Genomic DNA, 14354 nt, shown 5'->3' with positions numbered 1-14354 from the left:
TCTTGACAGATCGTGGAGCTTTCAAATGTCATCCCACCGTCATATTATTGCCGACGATTGATAATCAAAATTGAAGAAAGGCCCGATCTCTCCCAATTCCGTAAGCCGCTTAAATCATCCGCGAAAAACGGCCCATAAAATGATACGTTCCAGTGCGTTTATCAGTCGATTGCCCTTACGTGGTATTGCAGCAGCTACGTTCAACAGTAGTGGAGTAAGTATACCGAACTCGTCGACTGTTGAATGAAAGCATTCTGAAGTCATGTAATCTTATTCTAGGCGCTGTTGCAATCACCTCCCAGCCTAGCAGCATTGCAAACAACACAGGTCCGCTACCGATCGACACCGATCAACACGGTGGTAATGTTTGTGCCACAGCAAGAGGTAAGAACTCACCCTTGCGAAAAGGATTTGGATCTGTTCTTACGCTGACACTGGTGTTTTATAACTTTTTTAAGGCATGGATCGTTGAGCGGATGGGCAAATTTCATCGCATCCTTGAACCAGGCCTTAACGTACTACTGCCCGTCGTGGACCGCGTAAAATATGTACAAAGTCTGAAGGAAATAGCGATAGACGTGCCGAAACAATCGGCCATCACTTCCGATAACGTAACGCTCAGTATCGACGGTGTACTGTATCTACGCATTCTCGATCCATATCTCGCATCGTACGGTGTGGAAGATCCAGAGTTCGCTATTACTCAGCTCGCTCAAACAACGATGCGATCCGAGCTGGGTAAGATGTCACTGGATAAAGTGTTCCGGGAGCGAGAATCGCTTAACATTAGCATCGTGGAATCGATCAATAAGGCAAGTGAAGCATGGGGTATCTCTTGTTTGCGATACGAAATCCGTGACATTAAGTTACCGAGCCGAGTTCACGAAGCGATGCAGATGCAGGTCGAAGCGGAACGACGGAAACGGGCTGCCATTCTCGAGTCGGAAGGTGTTCGGGCGGCGGATATTAACGTAGCGGAGGGTAAACGACAGTCCCGTATCCTAGCATCCGAAGCCCAAAAGCAGGAAGAAATCAATCGGGCAAATGGTGAAGCCGCTGCCATCATGGCATTGGCCGATGCCCGCGCAAAAAGTCTAAAAATTGTTGCTCAATCTCTTTCGAGCGAACATGGTCGAAGTGCGGCTTCGCTTAGTGTGGCCGAGAAGTACGTGGTGGCTTTTGAGAAATTGGCCAAGCAAAACAATACCCTCATCGTTCCGTCGACCGCATCCGATGTGACCTCGATGGTGGCGCAAGCAATGCAGATCTATAACAATCTCTCCAATACCTCAGCTATTTCTCGAGCATCCGCTTCTTCGACGAGCGGAGATCAACAACGTCGGAGTGTGGACGATGCACAGAACGTGCTGGGCACGCTTAATGAAACTAGTTCGAAACTCGATGCCACACTGCCACCACTGGACAGCCATCATCAGGGGGACAACAGCATGGGGGGTTCTTCATCGAAATAAAACAAAAATCGTTACAATCGTTGAAGCGTATTGCATCATTATTGAAAGTCTTTTCGGCGCAGTAACACAATGCAACGGCACACTTGCTTACTTAGTTGGACAGGAAATAGGATAAACTAGGTATCTATATTCATTGGGCGCATTCTACTACAATTGCGGTATTTATGAAGGGCGAGAAAATAATAGGTCTAAACCCAGTGAAGCACGATTACTGTAAATAAATTGCTTGGTCGCGTAATCAACACAACCGAATCGGAATAATTGTATTACGAGTGTCAGTTCGATAATGCAACCTAGAGGATATTATTTGCTAATTGGAAAACATTTTGGGATGTTTGGAAAAAACGCTCAATACTTGCTTAAGTTGAGGCTATCTTCATCTTTGAACTTGTACACCCTCTTTGGATGGCAATATGTAATCTTATCTTATAGATCAATATCATCCACAAAAGCCTATCTACCTAAAACTAGCAACAGATATAGAAGACCACTAAACAATGTTCTCAACATGATGAAAAAGATTTAAAAAACGGTTCAGGCGAGAGTTACTGGTAAAAAAAAAATATTTATTCAAGTGTAAATAAACACTGTCATCAAAGTATTATACAACACTGTGATATATGGTGAAATCATTCCCCATTAGGTATCCTACTTTTCACCATTTCTCGTCTCCCTTCGGCACCTGAAATGCATATAAAAATGAAACATGTCAGATGGAGTGCGAAACCAATTCGGTAAAAAGTATTATTTGAGATTTTATGTTGAATCTTCAACACCAGAGACGGTAAATTAAATATTAATTCGATCAGCTTTCACGTATCGGTCACTGAAATGATGCGTACAGGTCCGTGATATATAATCATCATTTAATAGCAAAAAAACACACATGATACTCAAACTCTGGTGCGTCCCATTCTTTAACAGTACAAAGCAAACATAATCTTACCTAAAACAGTTGCTTTATTCCCAAGATGAGGGATGAGCCCCATTCATGACAGGAGGATCTGAAAAGTAAATCGTTCCAAAAAACGCAACATTAATAAAAAATTGTGCAATAATATGACTGACGTATAATTAATTAGATTAGATTCTTTTTAATAAGAATTTCAATTGGGTCTTTAACTTCATTCGTTATTAATTTTTTATTTACTTATGTTATTCTGAAGATCAAACGAATGTGAACAATGGAATGTGCCTTCAGTGCATACTCCAGGAATTAATACTATAGCTCAATGTATTTAGTTAAAGACCTATTGAAGTAATAAAATATAAATTTGTCAGATATCACGTATCGATCACCGAATGAATGCGTACAGGTCCGTGAATAATCATCACGAGAAAGAATATGGTTATGATGAAATTCAACCATTTGAAAGGAAAACATACCTTTAAAAAAGAAAAAACAACGATGATCCAATTCCAAAGAGCGATTTCTTTTCCTGAAAATATAACCAGAACAAGGGCAAGTTAGATATGCTTGATATGGAATTGCGAAATTCAGACGTAAGTGCTTTATAGCAATCAGTCCTGTTGAGCTTGAAAAATGTTGTTACAATCATCTAATCATCTAAAATTTTATCATCATTTTAATCTGAAAACTTAAATACTACTACTGTGCTGTTGTTGATGCTTACCATATATGAAATGAAATTTGACTTCAGTTTCGCAATTCACCTGTGTTGATAAGAAATCTGATTTCTTTTTAAGAAGGTCTGTAAACGGAAAAATAGAAAACACAATTAGATTTGCTGATCTCGTTCATTAAACGCAAGAGGAATTGATTTTTAATATTTTGGTCGTTATAATCAGTCCTGTTGAGCTTGATGTTGGTATAATCATCTAATCATTTTAAATTTTATCATCATTTTAATTTGGAGTCTTATACACTACTTCACTGTTGTGCATGCTTACCATATATTCAATGCATTTTTGGTGACTGTTTACATGTTTGCTCGTGGTGATAGGGAGTTCCAGCTGATCTGTAAACGGAAGAATAGAAAAACACAATTAGATTTACTGATCACGTCTATGAAATGCAAGAGAAATTGATATTTTATATGTTTTCCGTTATTATCAGTCCTGTTGAACTTGACTATTGTTTTTACAATCATCGAATCATTACCATTTTTTCATCATTCAAATTGTGAGTCACTTCCCTAACTAGTATTACGTTTAAAATAAATATAATTACCTTATGATCGCTGAAAAGAAAGCTGCATTTTAGTCTTCGCATCAACGGAAAGATTCCTGCAAAATGAAACAAATTCGTCAAATAATATTGTTTGGAATAATTTAATTAACATTTTGTGTTGTACGTATGGTATTGCAGCAAACACCCGGTAAAAGGCATTCATGTATCTGGTATAATACAACTTATGTCCACACTATTAAATAAAAACTTACCAATCAGTTTTGTTTGCGATTCTCCCGTTGACGCGTTCTCTTACTTCAGATTGCGCCTTGTTTGATTGATGGCTGGGCGTATCCATAATAAATCCATCATTCATCATACAAGAGGGTCTTCCTAAGAGTCAGCTATACAGTTGCTATCTGTAAACGAAATGAATTTTCCTTCCCAACCATCAAAAACCATCGATGTCCACTATTTCTCTCTTTAAACAACATCCACAACCAAAAGCAGTGGTGGAAAAGAAGGACACATATCTCAGTGTTGTTCTCTTCCGATTTTGTTCATTATTGATAGAAAACGAAAATATGAAAAGAGCATAAAACTGGGATATAAACACAACACAAGCAAACCTCAACGATTTCCTCGTTGTTGTGTGTGTATGTGGTTCGCCCGTATTATTCCTTGACGACAATCGTAATATAAATTAGGTAAAAAAGCAAGCAATTGTTTTATGCGACGTTAGTCCCGCCGTCCGTAACATAGCGGCGTCGAATTCTTCTCTATTTGCTGTTTATAATGTGTTTCCAACTTAGCCATCATCTCCAGAAGAAGAAATCTACTGTAACCGCATCATTTTCTCCTATATCGTCATCCTTATTATCGTTAAATCAACACAATTTCGTCGCCGGATGGAGGATGTGTCAGCGTTCCGTTCCTCAAATGTAGGTCTGTAATCTCTTCCGTCTAATAAAAAAAGAATCCAATCGTCATGCCCGGGCCCGTACTGAGCGCGTGAGTTGCATTTTGTGTAAATAAATTTATCCCGCTGGTGTTGTTGCGTTGTTGAGTGCTGCTGCTGTTTTGCTGCACAGTTGTAGTATCGATTTTATAATGTACTTGGTAAATAATATATGTGTGGGGTGTTGCTGCTGCTGCTGCCGCCTCTGTTAAAGCGTTTACAGTTTGTCCAAGTACTGCGCTAGATCTGGTAGACCTTCCTTCAGACCCTTACGCTTACGGATATCCTGGACGATCTGGAAGGGTTTAGTGGAGGCATCGGTTGGGTCACCTGGGAAGATCTGCCAGTGATCGAACACGCACTGCGGGAATGCCTGTCCACCGGTGTTGGATCTGGAAAAATGGAAACGAACACAATCGAAGAATGGTAACATTTCAAAACCGTGCGTTAGATGTTGAGGGAGGTCTCTGTATTGCACGACAGGTATTGCAGTTCCAGTGTGATCAGATACTACAATGTTTAATGGCAACTGAACAGTGTTCATTTTTCTTGCACGATCCACCGTAGATTGCACGTTGGGATAAAGTCGGCACAATCAAATTGAAAGGCGAAGTGGATCGTGCATATATCAACCGCATTGTATCTGAAAAGAGACTTACCTCAGATCGGCGGTGAAACCGAACGACTCGTTGACGGGCAGATATGCCTTGACGACGAACATGGGGGTGCCGGCAACTTGCGAGTCCTCGAACACGTGACCACGACGTCTGTTCAACACACCGTAGATACCACCGACGGCAGATTCCGGACACTGGATCTCGCACAGGTAGACCGGCTCCATGATGCGGGGCGCAGCCGTGATGTACGAAGCGTACAGGACACGACGAGCGGTGGGAATGATCTGACCACCTCCACGATGGATAGCGTCAGCGTGTAGTGCCACATCGTAGATGTTGAAACGCACGCCTATCACGAATGAACAAACCAACAAAACAAATAATCAATCATATATCGACTTGAAAAAGATAGATGACACTAGACATTTTCTTACCTCGCATGTTCTCCTCAGCAAGGACACCTTCCTTCGACGCCCACTGGAAACCAGCGACCACGGAATCCTTGATTTCGTTCAGATATTGCACACCCTTCGTGCAATCGACGACGATGTTCGGGCCAGTACCGTCCGGACCGAAGCACCAGATCTTACGGGCCTCCGTCACGTCATAGTCGTACTTCTCGGCCAGCAAACGGGCACGCTGCTTGAATTCATCACGAGCGTTCACGTCACCATTGTCGATGTCATCGGGCAGACCGTCCGGCATCGGGACGGCCTTCATGAACAGACGGTTGTGCTTGTTCGGCGACTTGGACAGACACATCTGATCCGACTCATCCGAAACCGTCTCACGGTACGACACGACCGGGTCCGACTTCTTCAGCGGAATGCAAGCGTGATCTTCCTCCAGATCCTTCAGACAGATTTCCAGATGCAACTCACCGGCACCAGCAATGATGTGCTCACCCGACTCCTCAATGATACACTGCACCATAGGATCGGATTTGGCCAAACGCTTCAGACCCTCAACCAGCTTGGGCAGATCGGCCGGGTTCTTCGGCTCGACAGCAACACGCACGACCGGCGACACAGAGAACTTCATCACCTTCATGTTGTGCGCATCCTTGAACGTCGAAATCGTACCAGTCTTCACCAGGAACTGATCGACACCGACCAGACCGCAAATGTTACCGCACGGCACATCTTCGATGGCCTCGACGTAACGGCCCATCATCAGAATCGTACGCTGAATGGCCTTCTCGTACAGATCCTCCTTCTTGCCCGGGGTAAAGTTCGGGCCCATGATGCGGCACTTCTGACCAGTGGCGACCTTGCCGGAGAACACACGGCCGAAAGCGTAGAAACGACCCTTATCCGAGGTCGGTACCATCTTCGACACGTACATCATCAGCGGACCCTCTGGGTCGCAGGTCTTCACGGCTATGGCAGCTTCATCGTCGTGCGGACCCTCGTACAACATCTCCATACGGTACTTCTGGGCGACGACCGGCGACGGCAAATGGATGGCAATCATCTGAAGTAGAGCTTCTCCGGCCGGCAGCCAAGTGCGCATCACTACCTTCAGCAGGTTCTTACCGTCCTTGTCCTTGTCCTCGTGCTTGAGCGTCACCTTCAGCTTCTCCAGCAGCTTCGGGATCTCGTCGGTCTTGTAGTTCATGATAGCATCGAACACCTTGTAGATCGGATCGAGGATGTACATCACGAACGAGCGCTTGTTGTCCTCGTCCTTAACCTTGGCCCACTTCTTCGTCTTCGAGTTGAAGAAGTTTTCACCCCACAGACGGTTCATCAGCTTCACTACGTCGATCTTGAACATGGCCGAGTACATCTCGGCGAACTGCTTGAGCGTGAACGCCCAACCGTGCAGTCCCGAACCGAAACCGACCGAACCACGGGACGGATCAATGCGCACTTCACCCATCGGACCACCGTCATCGTTGTACGTGGCGATGATGACGTTCACGTTCTCCACGATACGCTGGAAGGTCTGGTACAGATCCTCGGGGTCGAGCTGCAGCTCCAACAGTGCACGGTCCATCTTGTTCATGAACAGTACCGGCTTGATACGCTCGGCAATAGCCTGACGCAGCACCGTCTCCGTCTGGACGCACACACCGGACACACAGTCCACCACCACCAGCGCACCGTCCGTCACACGCAGCGCAGCCGTCACTTCCGATGAGAAATCGACGTGTCCGGGTGAGTCGATCAGATTGATCAAGAAACCCTTGCATTCCTTGTCGCGCTGATCCGGATTGGTGATGAACACCAGATCCTTCTCATCCAGTTCGAAGTACATGGAGATGGCGCTACCGAGCAGATGAACCATTTATTTAGGCGGAATGTTCCCAAGCTTAAGGAAATACATCTTTTCGACAGCGGAGTATACTTACGTCGACTTGATGGTAATACAACGTTCCTGCTCATCCTTGCGGGTATCGGTGAAACGGGTTTCACCTGCCTTAGCACCGGCAATAATACCGGCTTTCGACACCAGCGAGTCGGTCAGGGTGGACTTGCCGTGATCGACGTGGGCAATGACGGACATGTTGCGGATATTCCGCTTCTTGTCCATCATGGCACGGATTTCGTCAACGGTAAAGTTAACCTATGCACAAAGAAAAAGAAAAACATATTACAATTGTTTAGTGAGAACTATGATTGGTGGGGGCTGGGTGTATTGATCGATAGCGATACCGGTCTTTACACGACGGAACCAGTCAAAAGTCCCATCTCCAACCGGTCAGTACCAAGGACTGACTATCCGGCTGCGGATAAATAAAATCATAGAGCGCCATAAATGGCAGCCCTAGACTTCCTGACGTTGTTGTGCCGAAGAAGAACGTTGATCACGTTTGTATAAACAAAAAGAGCACTTACTGCGTCATGTTGGAAAAGCGTTACAACACATTACACGGTGGTGTAGGTCACCGCGCGTAGGTGGTTAAAACAAAAAAATCAATTCTCAACCATCTTACACACAGTCAACCAACCACCATTCATTCATAATGGGCACCATTGTTTTCTGCTTCCCGGATAGTGACGCAGTTGTGTGACTAAAAGGACGAAAAGCGCAGCTGAATGCATGTGCTGCATCGTATAGCGTAACGTTGGCTTGTACACGTCACGTACTCTCCCATACACCGTCCGCCATCGTCACGTTAATTCCTCGCGTTATCTCATGCGATGGAGGTGGAACCATCTTTGATCGAAGCGAGAACTATTTCACAATCAGCTGTAAACCTGCCGATGCTGACCATGCCCTATGCTCCCGGGCCCAGCTATCTCTCACCACCATTAACGAGTCTGCTGGGACTGGTGCAGTTGCAATTTTTACATTCTCTCTACTCTGCACTGCACGTCATCATGGCAGGCCGGGGGAGTGAGTGTAAAAAAAACACATGTAATCATGTAATTTGCGATGTAAGCCACTCGAGAACCTACCATTTTGGGGCGATTATCCTTTGCACGCTGTTAAACTGCCTGAACAATGTGAAAGTGATACCGTCGACGCTGCACTTTTTCCTACACAATAACACGAAAACGGTTCCAAAAATTCACAAAATGTGCTTTCCACACTTCGGCCAAAACTATGCGCGTTGCCGACCGTTCAACACTGTTGTTCGTCCGCAGAACGCACGAGGGATATGAATACAGCGCGAGATGAACCCTAAAGGTAGCAGCCAGAGCGCTAAGGTTCAGGTACTCGTACTTCCCTCAGCAAAATCGGGCACATAAAAAGGTCTTTTCCTAAAGGAAAACCAACATTCACAACCGGAAAGAGAAAGAGATGATGCTCTAGCACACATCTACCGAACCATACGGTTGGCTTGCTCTAGCTCAATCATCCGACATCTTGAAACGGCGGTGTCATCGGCCGTAGGTCGGGCACCGAGCCAACGTACAAATGAGGAAAATCTTTCTCACAATTTCCCACGCAATTCATCCACTACTTCGCCAAAATCGATCTCATCCTGGATCCGGTAAATGTCAGGATGCGTTTCACGCACAATTAGGACCTGTTACTTACCATCTTGCAGGATTTTCTCCGGGATCTTTACACGACACGAAAATCAACAACACGCCGACTGCGTGCACAGAAGTGAAAGAGATCGACGTTGTCAGTTTCCGGATCTACGAAGGTTCTGTTTCCTGCGAAATTGGATGACAGCTCTCACATGGTGTGTCGAACGGTCATCCGCGTTGACAAACTTACATTTTTATCCTACAAAAACGGCATAATTTTAAAACGATTGTTTTGGAAACTTAGCATATTGCTCATGGTAAAAGGATCCTTTTAAAATTAAAACGGTGCTCAATTATTATAGCTTCAACATTTGACTGGAAAAGAGTAAGAAAATTTCGGGAGAGATCACGGAAGGAAGTTCGAAAGAGCCAACAATAATTTGCCCACGTGTCTCGCCGCACTTAAAATGTAGTTTTAGAACATAATTTACATTGGTGCTAATATAATTCGATTAGATTTTCAATATTGTTCGTTTTTGGGACCTGGATAAAAAGTACCTATTGTTTCGCGGTAATTTCTAAAAGTTTATTTAGCAACGGTTCGATCCTTGGACCGGGCATCGTAAATGCGCTCCCACCATCGACAGGTCGCTTTGAGTTGAAGTCAGTTGACGGATCCTGTTCAAAAAAGGCGCATTCAACCGCCAAACAACGCTACAGGATAATTCCCGAAACATTCCATCAAAGAGTCCTCGAACAAACAAAGAAGCCTACAACGCATACCTGGTGTAAAATTCGTGTTTCTTCTACGATTTCCGTGCGAAGTTGAAGCGGTCCACTAGTGGCAAAAGCGTATCTACCAAAAAGAAGCTACAAAGATGAGTGTGAAAGATATTTACTATTCGGATAAATATTACGACGACGACTACGAGTACAGGTAAGGAAGTTGTGGCAAGCTACTTGCTACAGTGGGATGCGTTTACGTCGTCCTTGAACATGAACTCTGTACAGCAGCGTTAGAAGGTGCTGTACCGGCGTTAGTCAAACCGGGCGTCCTTGGGATGGCATGATGCTTGCTACTGCTAACGTCTTCTCGTGCTTTCTCTCCTTTCAGACACGTAGTGCTACCTAAGGACATAGCGAAATTGGTTCCAAAAACACACCTAATGTCAGAGTCCGAATGGCGAGCAATCGGTGTCCAGCAATCTCGCGGCTGGGTACACTACATGATTCACCAGCCCGAACCACATATTCTACTGTTTCGAAGGCCCATCACGAAGGCGTAAATCGATGCTCCAGCGATCGTTCTTCAGGACGATATGTCGATGTGTGCAGTGAGTGCATGTATTTGCGTGAGTGTGTGCGTATCCTCCGAACAGCCCGGAGACCCCTACGCGCCGTGAAGATTCTGGAAATGTTCTACGTAGCGTCGTCTTCCCGGATGTAAAATAAGCTCGTCGCGTACGTACACATCTCAACCCAGCCCAAGCGTCATTGTTGTGTTTTGTTGTGGTTCGCCCGTTCTGCTATTCTGTCTGTTGTGTAAAATTGCTAAAACATTTCATTTCCCTCTCCGTCATCAACTTGTTAATGGTGATTTTTAATCCGTGGTTTCGTTAGACGTCATCGAAGAAATTCTACCGGGCATGTACCGGTTTATTTGTGGGTGCATTGTACATCACACCGGCTGGTGATCAATTAACCGTGCTAATTCATCTCAGGCATGATGGACAAAAGAAGTCTGTAAATTCACCAACAGCATCAAACAGTAGCAAACGTTCATGTGCGATAAAAGGAGCATGTTAAATGAAGGGTAGACATACTTCACGAAGCAGGAAATCGCGATCTAGGAAAAAGGCGTACAATTCTCGCAAACTGGATGTAATACCTCCCCCAATGTATTCCCTCTCTTTTTTGTTCTTTAATGTACAGATTTTTCCTGACGAATGTATTTTGTTCTGTCTGCAAAAAAGCGAAATGTGTGCCTTTTTCTATAAAACCACGAAATTACATTTAAGGTAAATTGTACAAATATATTTATGGCTTAAAACAAAACAAAAAGAACGGTGCCTCGCATGGTAATGTTCTCGCGAAAGAAACACCGTAACCGGTCAATTAAAATTCATTAGACGAAGCCCTTCTGTAGGTGTAACCATGGTGATGATCTCATCTTCAGCTAGTGTTGGATCCGTTTTCCAATTTTCCACACTATTATTTAGCACCAACCACTAACGCTATCCTCCGCTTTAACCGGTTCTATTTCCAGCTAAATATGGATCACGCTGCGCAATGAGTTGACAAATGTGTGAAATTGATATTCATCTTCTAAATGAATAGTACGAGCGTCTAATTGCCGGGAAATGGGTGTCACATTCCATCAATTTGGACACCAGCGCTCGCCCAACGGTGGAACAGTACGCGCGGTTTCCGTGACAATTCTGCAATGGTTGAGATCCATTAAATATGTATGCATGCCCATACATATGTTAATTGTTAGAATTAGTTTCGAAATTATTACCGATCGTTGCCGTAGATCTGGCGGAACAGATCTTCTCGGTGCGTAACCAAGAATCATACGTATGGGTGCGATACGCACCATCGGCTGACCCCGGTTAGGTTAGGAGGCCGGGGAGACCTTGGGTTTGATGAGCGATAATTGAGGGGAATGGTTTTAGCTATTTTAAAGGTTGAAAAATGAATTCCCCGAAAAAGGTACACCCTTGTTGTGGGTGAAGAATTAGTTTATTTTTTCAAAAAGATCGTTTTTTAACAAAAAGGGTGTTGGAGAGCCCTTCAACTTAATAAATTACAATCTAGCAGTTAATCACGGTAATTTAGTCTATTTACAGCAGCTTATTTTGGAGTGTTGGGGGTGATTAGTAAGGCTAGGTTTGGTGGATCGATATATGGAGGTTAAGTTATGTTCGAGTAGCTCAAGGTAAATCATTTCTAGTTCATCCCACCGTTGATTAAACCACACCTAATTTAGTATCGGTTCACGGGACTTCTGATACCGATCAGTGTTATTATGATCGCAAACTCAAAATTGATGGTAATGGGTAGAATAAGGCAATGCAATGGATGATCGTGCAATCGATAACGCTCCTGTGATCGAATTGTGGACGCTTTCAATCAAACATTAATTGATTTAAATGGGCGGATGTGAATCTGCAGCAATCAATTGCTAAACGTTGCTGCTCTGGCGCTCGTGATGATCATGTGTGTTTGGAGCCAAGAGCGAAGAATGGTTATGAACTCCACAACAATAGCAGTAGTTCTACGGACCACAAACCGTGATAGTATTGTATTAACGTTATGCTACGTGAATTCATAAACATATGCTTCGTGGACATCCGTATCGATTGTTGTACACTGTGGTGTGCTTGGAATGCTAAAGTCCATAACAGAATTCACTCAGTGTATGACAATATTTAAATTAAGACATGTGTTGCACTCAATACATCAACCAAGATATGAGGGAACGAACAAATCCCGCACCAGTTCACAAGCCTTTTCGGAAGTGAATGTGATTTCAAGTGTCGGATCCAATTAGAATCCAACTCTGACCTAACGTGTGCCCATGCTGTTTGTGTATGTGGTGTCGGATAGTAACTGATCTCTTCCTCCCTATTGCCCTCCCTCCCCTACCGCTCCGATATGGCCGAGAGTGACAAAATGGTCATGTACGGTAAAACCCACATAAACCCATTTCAAACGCAGCAAAAAAGCATAATCAGCGGAAATCAACTCTCGAAGTAATTGTTTTTTATCGGCGCACTGTACTTTTTTACCGTTACTCGCACGGCCCCGTAAACATGATAATTTCTGCTGCGTAAGCAAAAAAGAACTGCTTTTTTTATTTGATACGCAATCGATACGCCCTGCACGATAAAACACAACGCACGGGAGTGTGAAAAGGTAGTATAGGAGTTAAATTTCTGGCGCTTCAATTTCACACTGCCCATTGGGTGGACATGATCAGCATATGATGCTCGGGTGTGTACGCTTTATGCCATTATTTCATTATGATTTGACATCATTTGTAAATGGTCCGCTGCCGTTGGTAGATTTATGGCCGTTTCACACAGTAAGGGGTTGCCGTAAAAAATAAATGTGCTTTCCTATATAAGAGGCCAGCTTGCGAACCGGAACGCTTCGGATTCGGTAGCACACCCGCGAGAACGCATCATGAACATGGGCCCTTACTAGCCAGCGCGCAGGAAAATACACGCAGGTTGGATGAAATATCATCTGATTGAGCCGTTTTACGCGCAACACTTTGTTCTACGGTTCAATTCAATGAAGCGATGAAGGGGCCCAATTGAGCCCCATCAAAATGCGCACTCCCACCGGATAGATCCAATTCACGGGGATATGAATTTGAAAGCAAGAAAAATGGAAAGAACGTATTCTCCACGGGGTTGGCATTTTCCACACCACACCGCGCAACGCGGACCGATGGTGGATGGATGCTGTGCTTTTTCATTGCAACGCAAGGGTCGTTGAAAGATAGGACATTTGTAATCATTTCTCCAAGGTGCCACACATTGCAGAGCCTCAAACGTTCAGACAAAAAATAGGGTTTTTTTTTAAATACTTTCCTCCCCAATAACGAAAAGGCATGGGAAGCGGATGTGACACGACGAAAAGGCGACAAAACCCCTTAGAAGGTATTTAAACCTCTTATGGTAACCCTTTTTTTGTGATCACTTCCGGCCACCGGTGTGAACGAATTGGTGTCCCTTTTTCGCATGATCGCGTCATCCCTATCGGGTAAAGGCTCTACGAAGGAAATATGAGTTCTTTGTACCAACATGTACCAAACCTTCAAATACTGCATACTTCCTCCAGTGTGTATTGTGAGCTTTGGTTCCATTTTTGCGCATTTCAATCACGCTTTTACTCCTAGGTTACCATGGGCAAACGAAAGCGGAAACGGTCATCCTTTTATACGCATCGGGTACTTTGTGCAGTATGTTGTGCTGCTTCGAGTCCCTCTTTTCCCGCCGCAAGCGACAGATTTCATTCATAAAACCTTTTTTTGCGTATGCGTGTTCATTTGATAATGGGAAAGATAGAGCAACGTACAGGAAAGGACGAAGAAAAAATGAAAACAAAAATATGCTACACACATCATCGATTTGGATCCAGATTTCACACTATTCGTTGAGCGCTGTATGTCCGCTTTTCACCATTTCTTTTGGTGCGACAATTACTCAATACCTGAAAATGAAGAGATGAAAAGTGAAA

At 44.1% G+C, this 14354-nt stretch overlaps 3 protein-coding genes and 1 long non-coding RNA gene across 5 annotated transcripts; 2 read left to right on the top strand and 2 right to left on the bottom strand.

Moving 5' to 3' along the window:
- The first annotated feature begins 83 nt into the window (after positions 1–83).
- LOC128304888 (stomatin-like protein 2, mitochondrial) lies at positions 84–2468 on the top strand. Its single transcript, XM_053042132.1, has 3 exons — positions 84–214; positions 280–384; positions 459–2468. The coding sequence occupies exons 1-3, from the start codon at positions 140–142 to the stop codon at positions 1470–1472; spliced, it is 1194 nt and encodes a 397-aa protein (XP_052898092.1). The 5' UTR covers positions 84–139; the 3' UTR covers positions 1473–2468.
- On the bottom strand, positions 2018–4098 carry LOC128304889 (uncharacterized). Its single transcript, XR_008287439.1, has 7 exons — positions 3876–4098; positions 3664–3719; positions 3384–3451; positions 3107–3184; positions 2859–2911; positions 2419–2476; positions 2018–2154 (listed from the first exon to the last, which is right to left on the bottom strand). It is a non-coding gene; the product is annotated as an uncharacterized LOC128304889 (long non-coding RNA).
- Positions 4099–4326: 228 nt separating this feature from the next.
- LOC128304887 (eukaryotic translation elongation factor 2) lies at positions 4327–9293 on the bottom strand. Of its 2 annotated transcripts, none has more exons than XM_053042130.1 (5): positions 9169–9293; positions 7532–7746; positions 5613–7447; positions 5221–5527; positions 4327–4953 (listed from the first exon to the last, which is right to left on the bottom strand). In XM_053042130.1, exons 1-5 carry the CDS (start codon positions 9169–9171, stop codon positions 4779–4781), a joined length of 2535 nt encoding a protein of 844 aa, XP_052898090.1. In that variant the 5' UTR covers positions 9172–9293; the 3' UTR covers positions 4327–4778. The 2 variants fall into 2 exon arrangements, with proteins under 2 accessions (XP_052898090.1, XP_052898091.1); XM_053042131.1 differs by lacking the exon at positions 9169–9293 and adding an exon at positions 8583–8734.
- A 510-nt stretch (positions 9294–9803) lies between these two features.
- Positions 9804–11142, top strand: LOC128302444 (cyclin-dependent kinases regulatory subunit). Its single transcript, XM_053039269.1, has 2 exons — positions 9804–10041; positions 10219–11142. Exons 1-2 carry the CDS (start codon positions 9983–9985, stop codon positions 10388–10390), a joined length of 231 nt encoding a protein of 76 aa, XP_052895229.1. The 5' UTR covers positions 9804–9982; the 3' UTR covers positions 10391–11142.
- Positions 11143–14354: the final 3212 nt, after the last annotated feature.

The sequence above is a fragment of the Anopheles moucheti genome, chromosome 3 (genome assembly GCF_943734755.1).
Source record: "Anopheles moucheti chromosome 3, idAnoMoucSN_F20_07, whole genome shotgun sequence".
NCBI classification, from domain to species: domain Eukaryota; kingdom Metazoa; phylum Arthropoda; class Insecta; order Diptera; family Culicidae; genus Anopheles; species Anopheles moucheti.
This window is presented reverse-complemented; position numbering and strand designations above follow the sequence as displayed.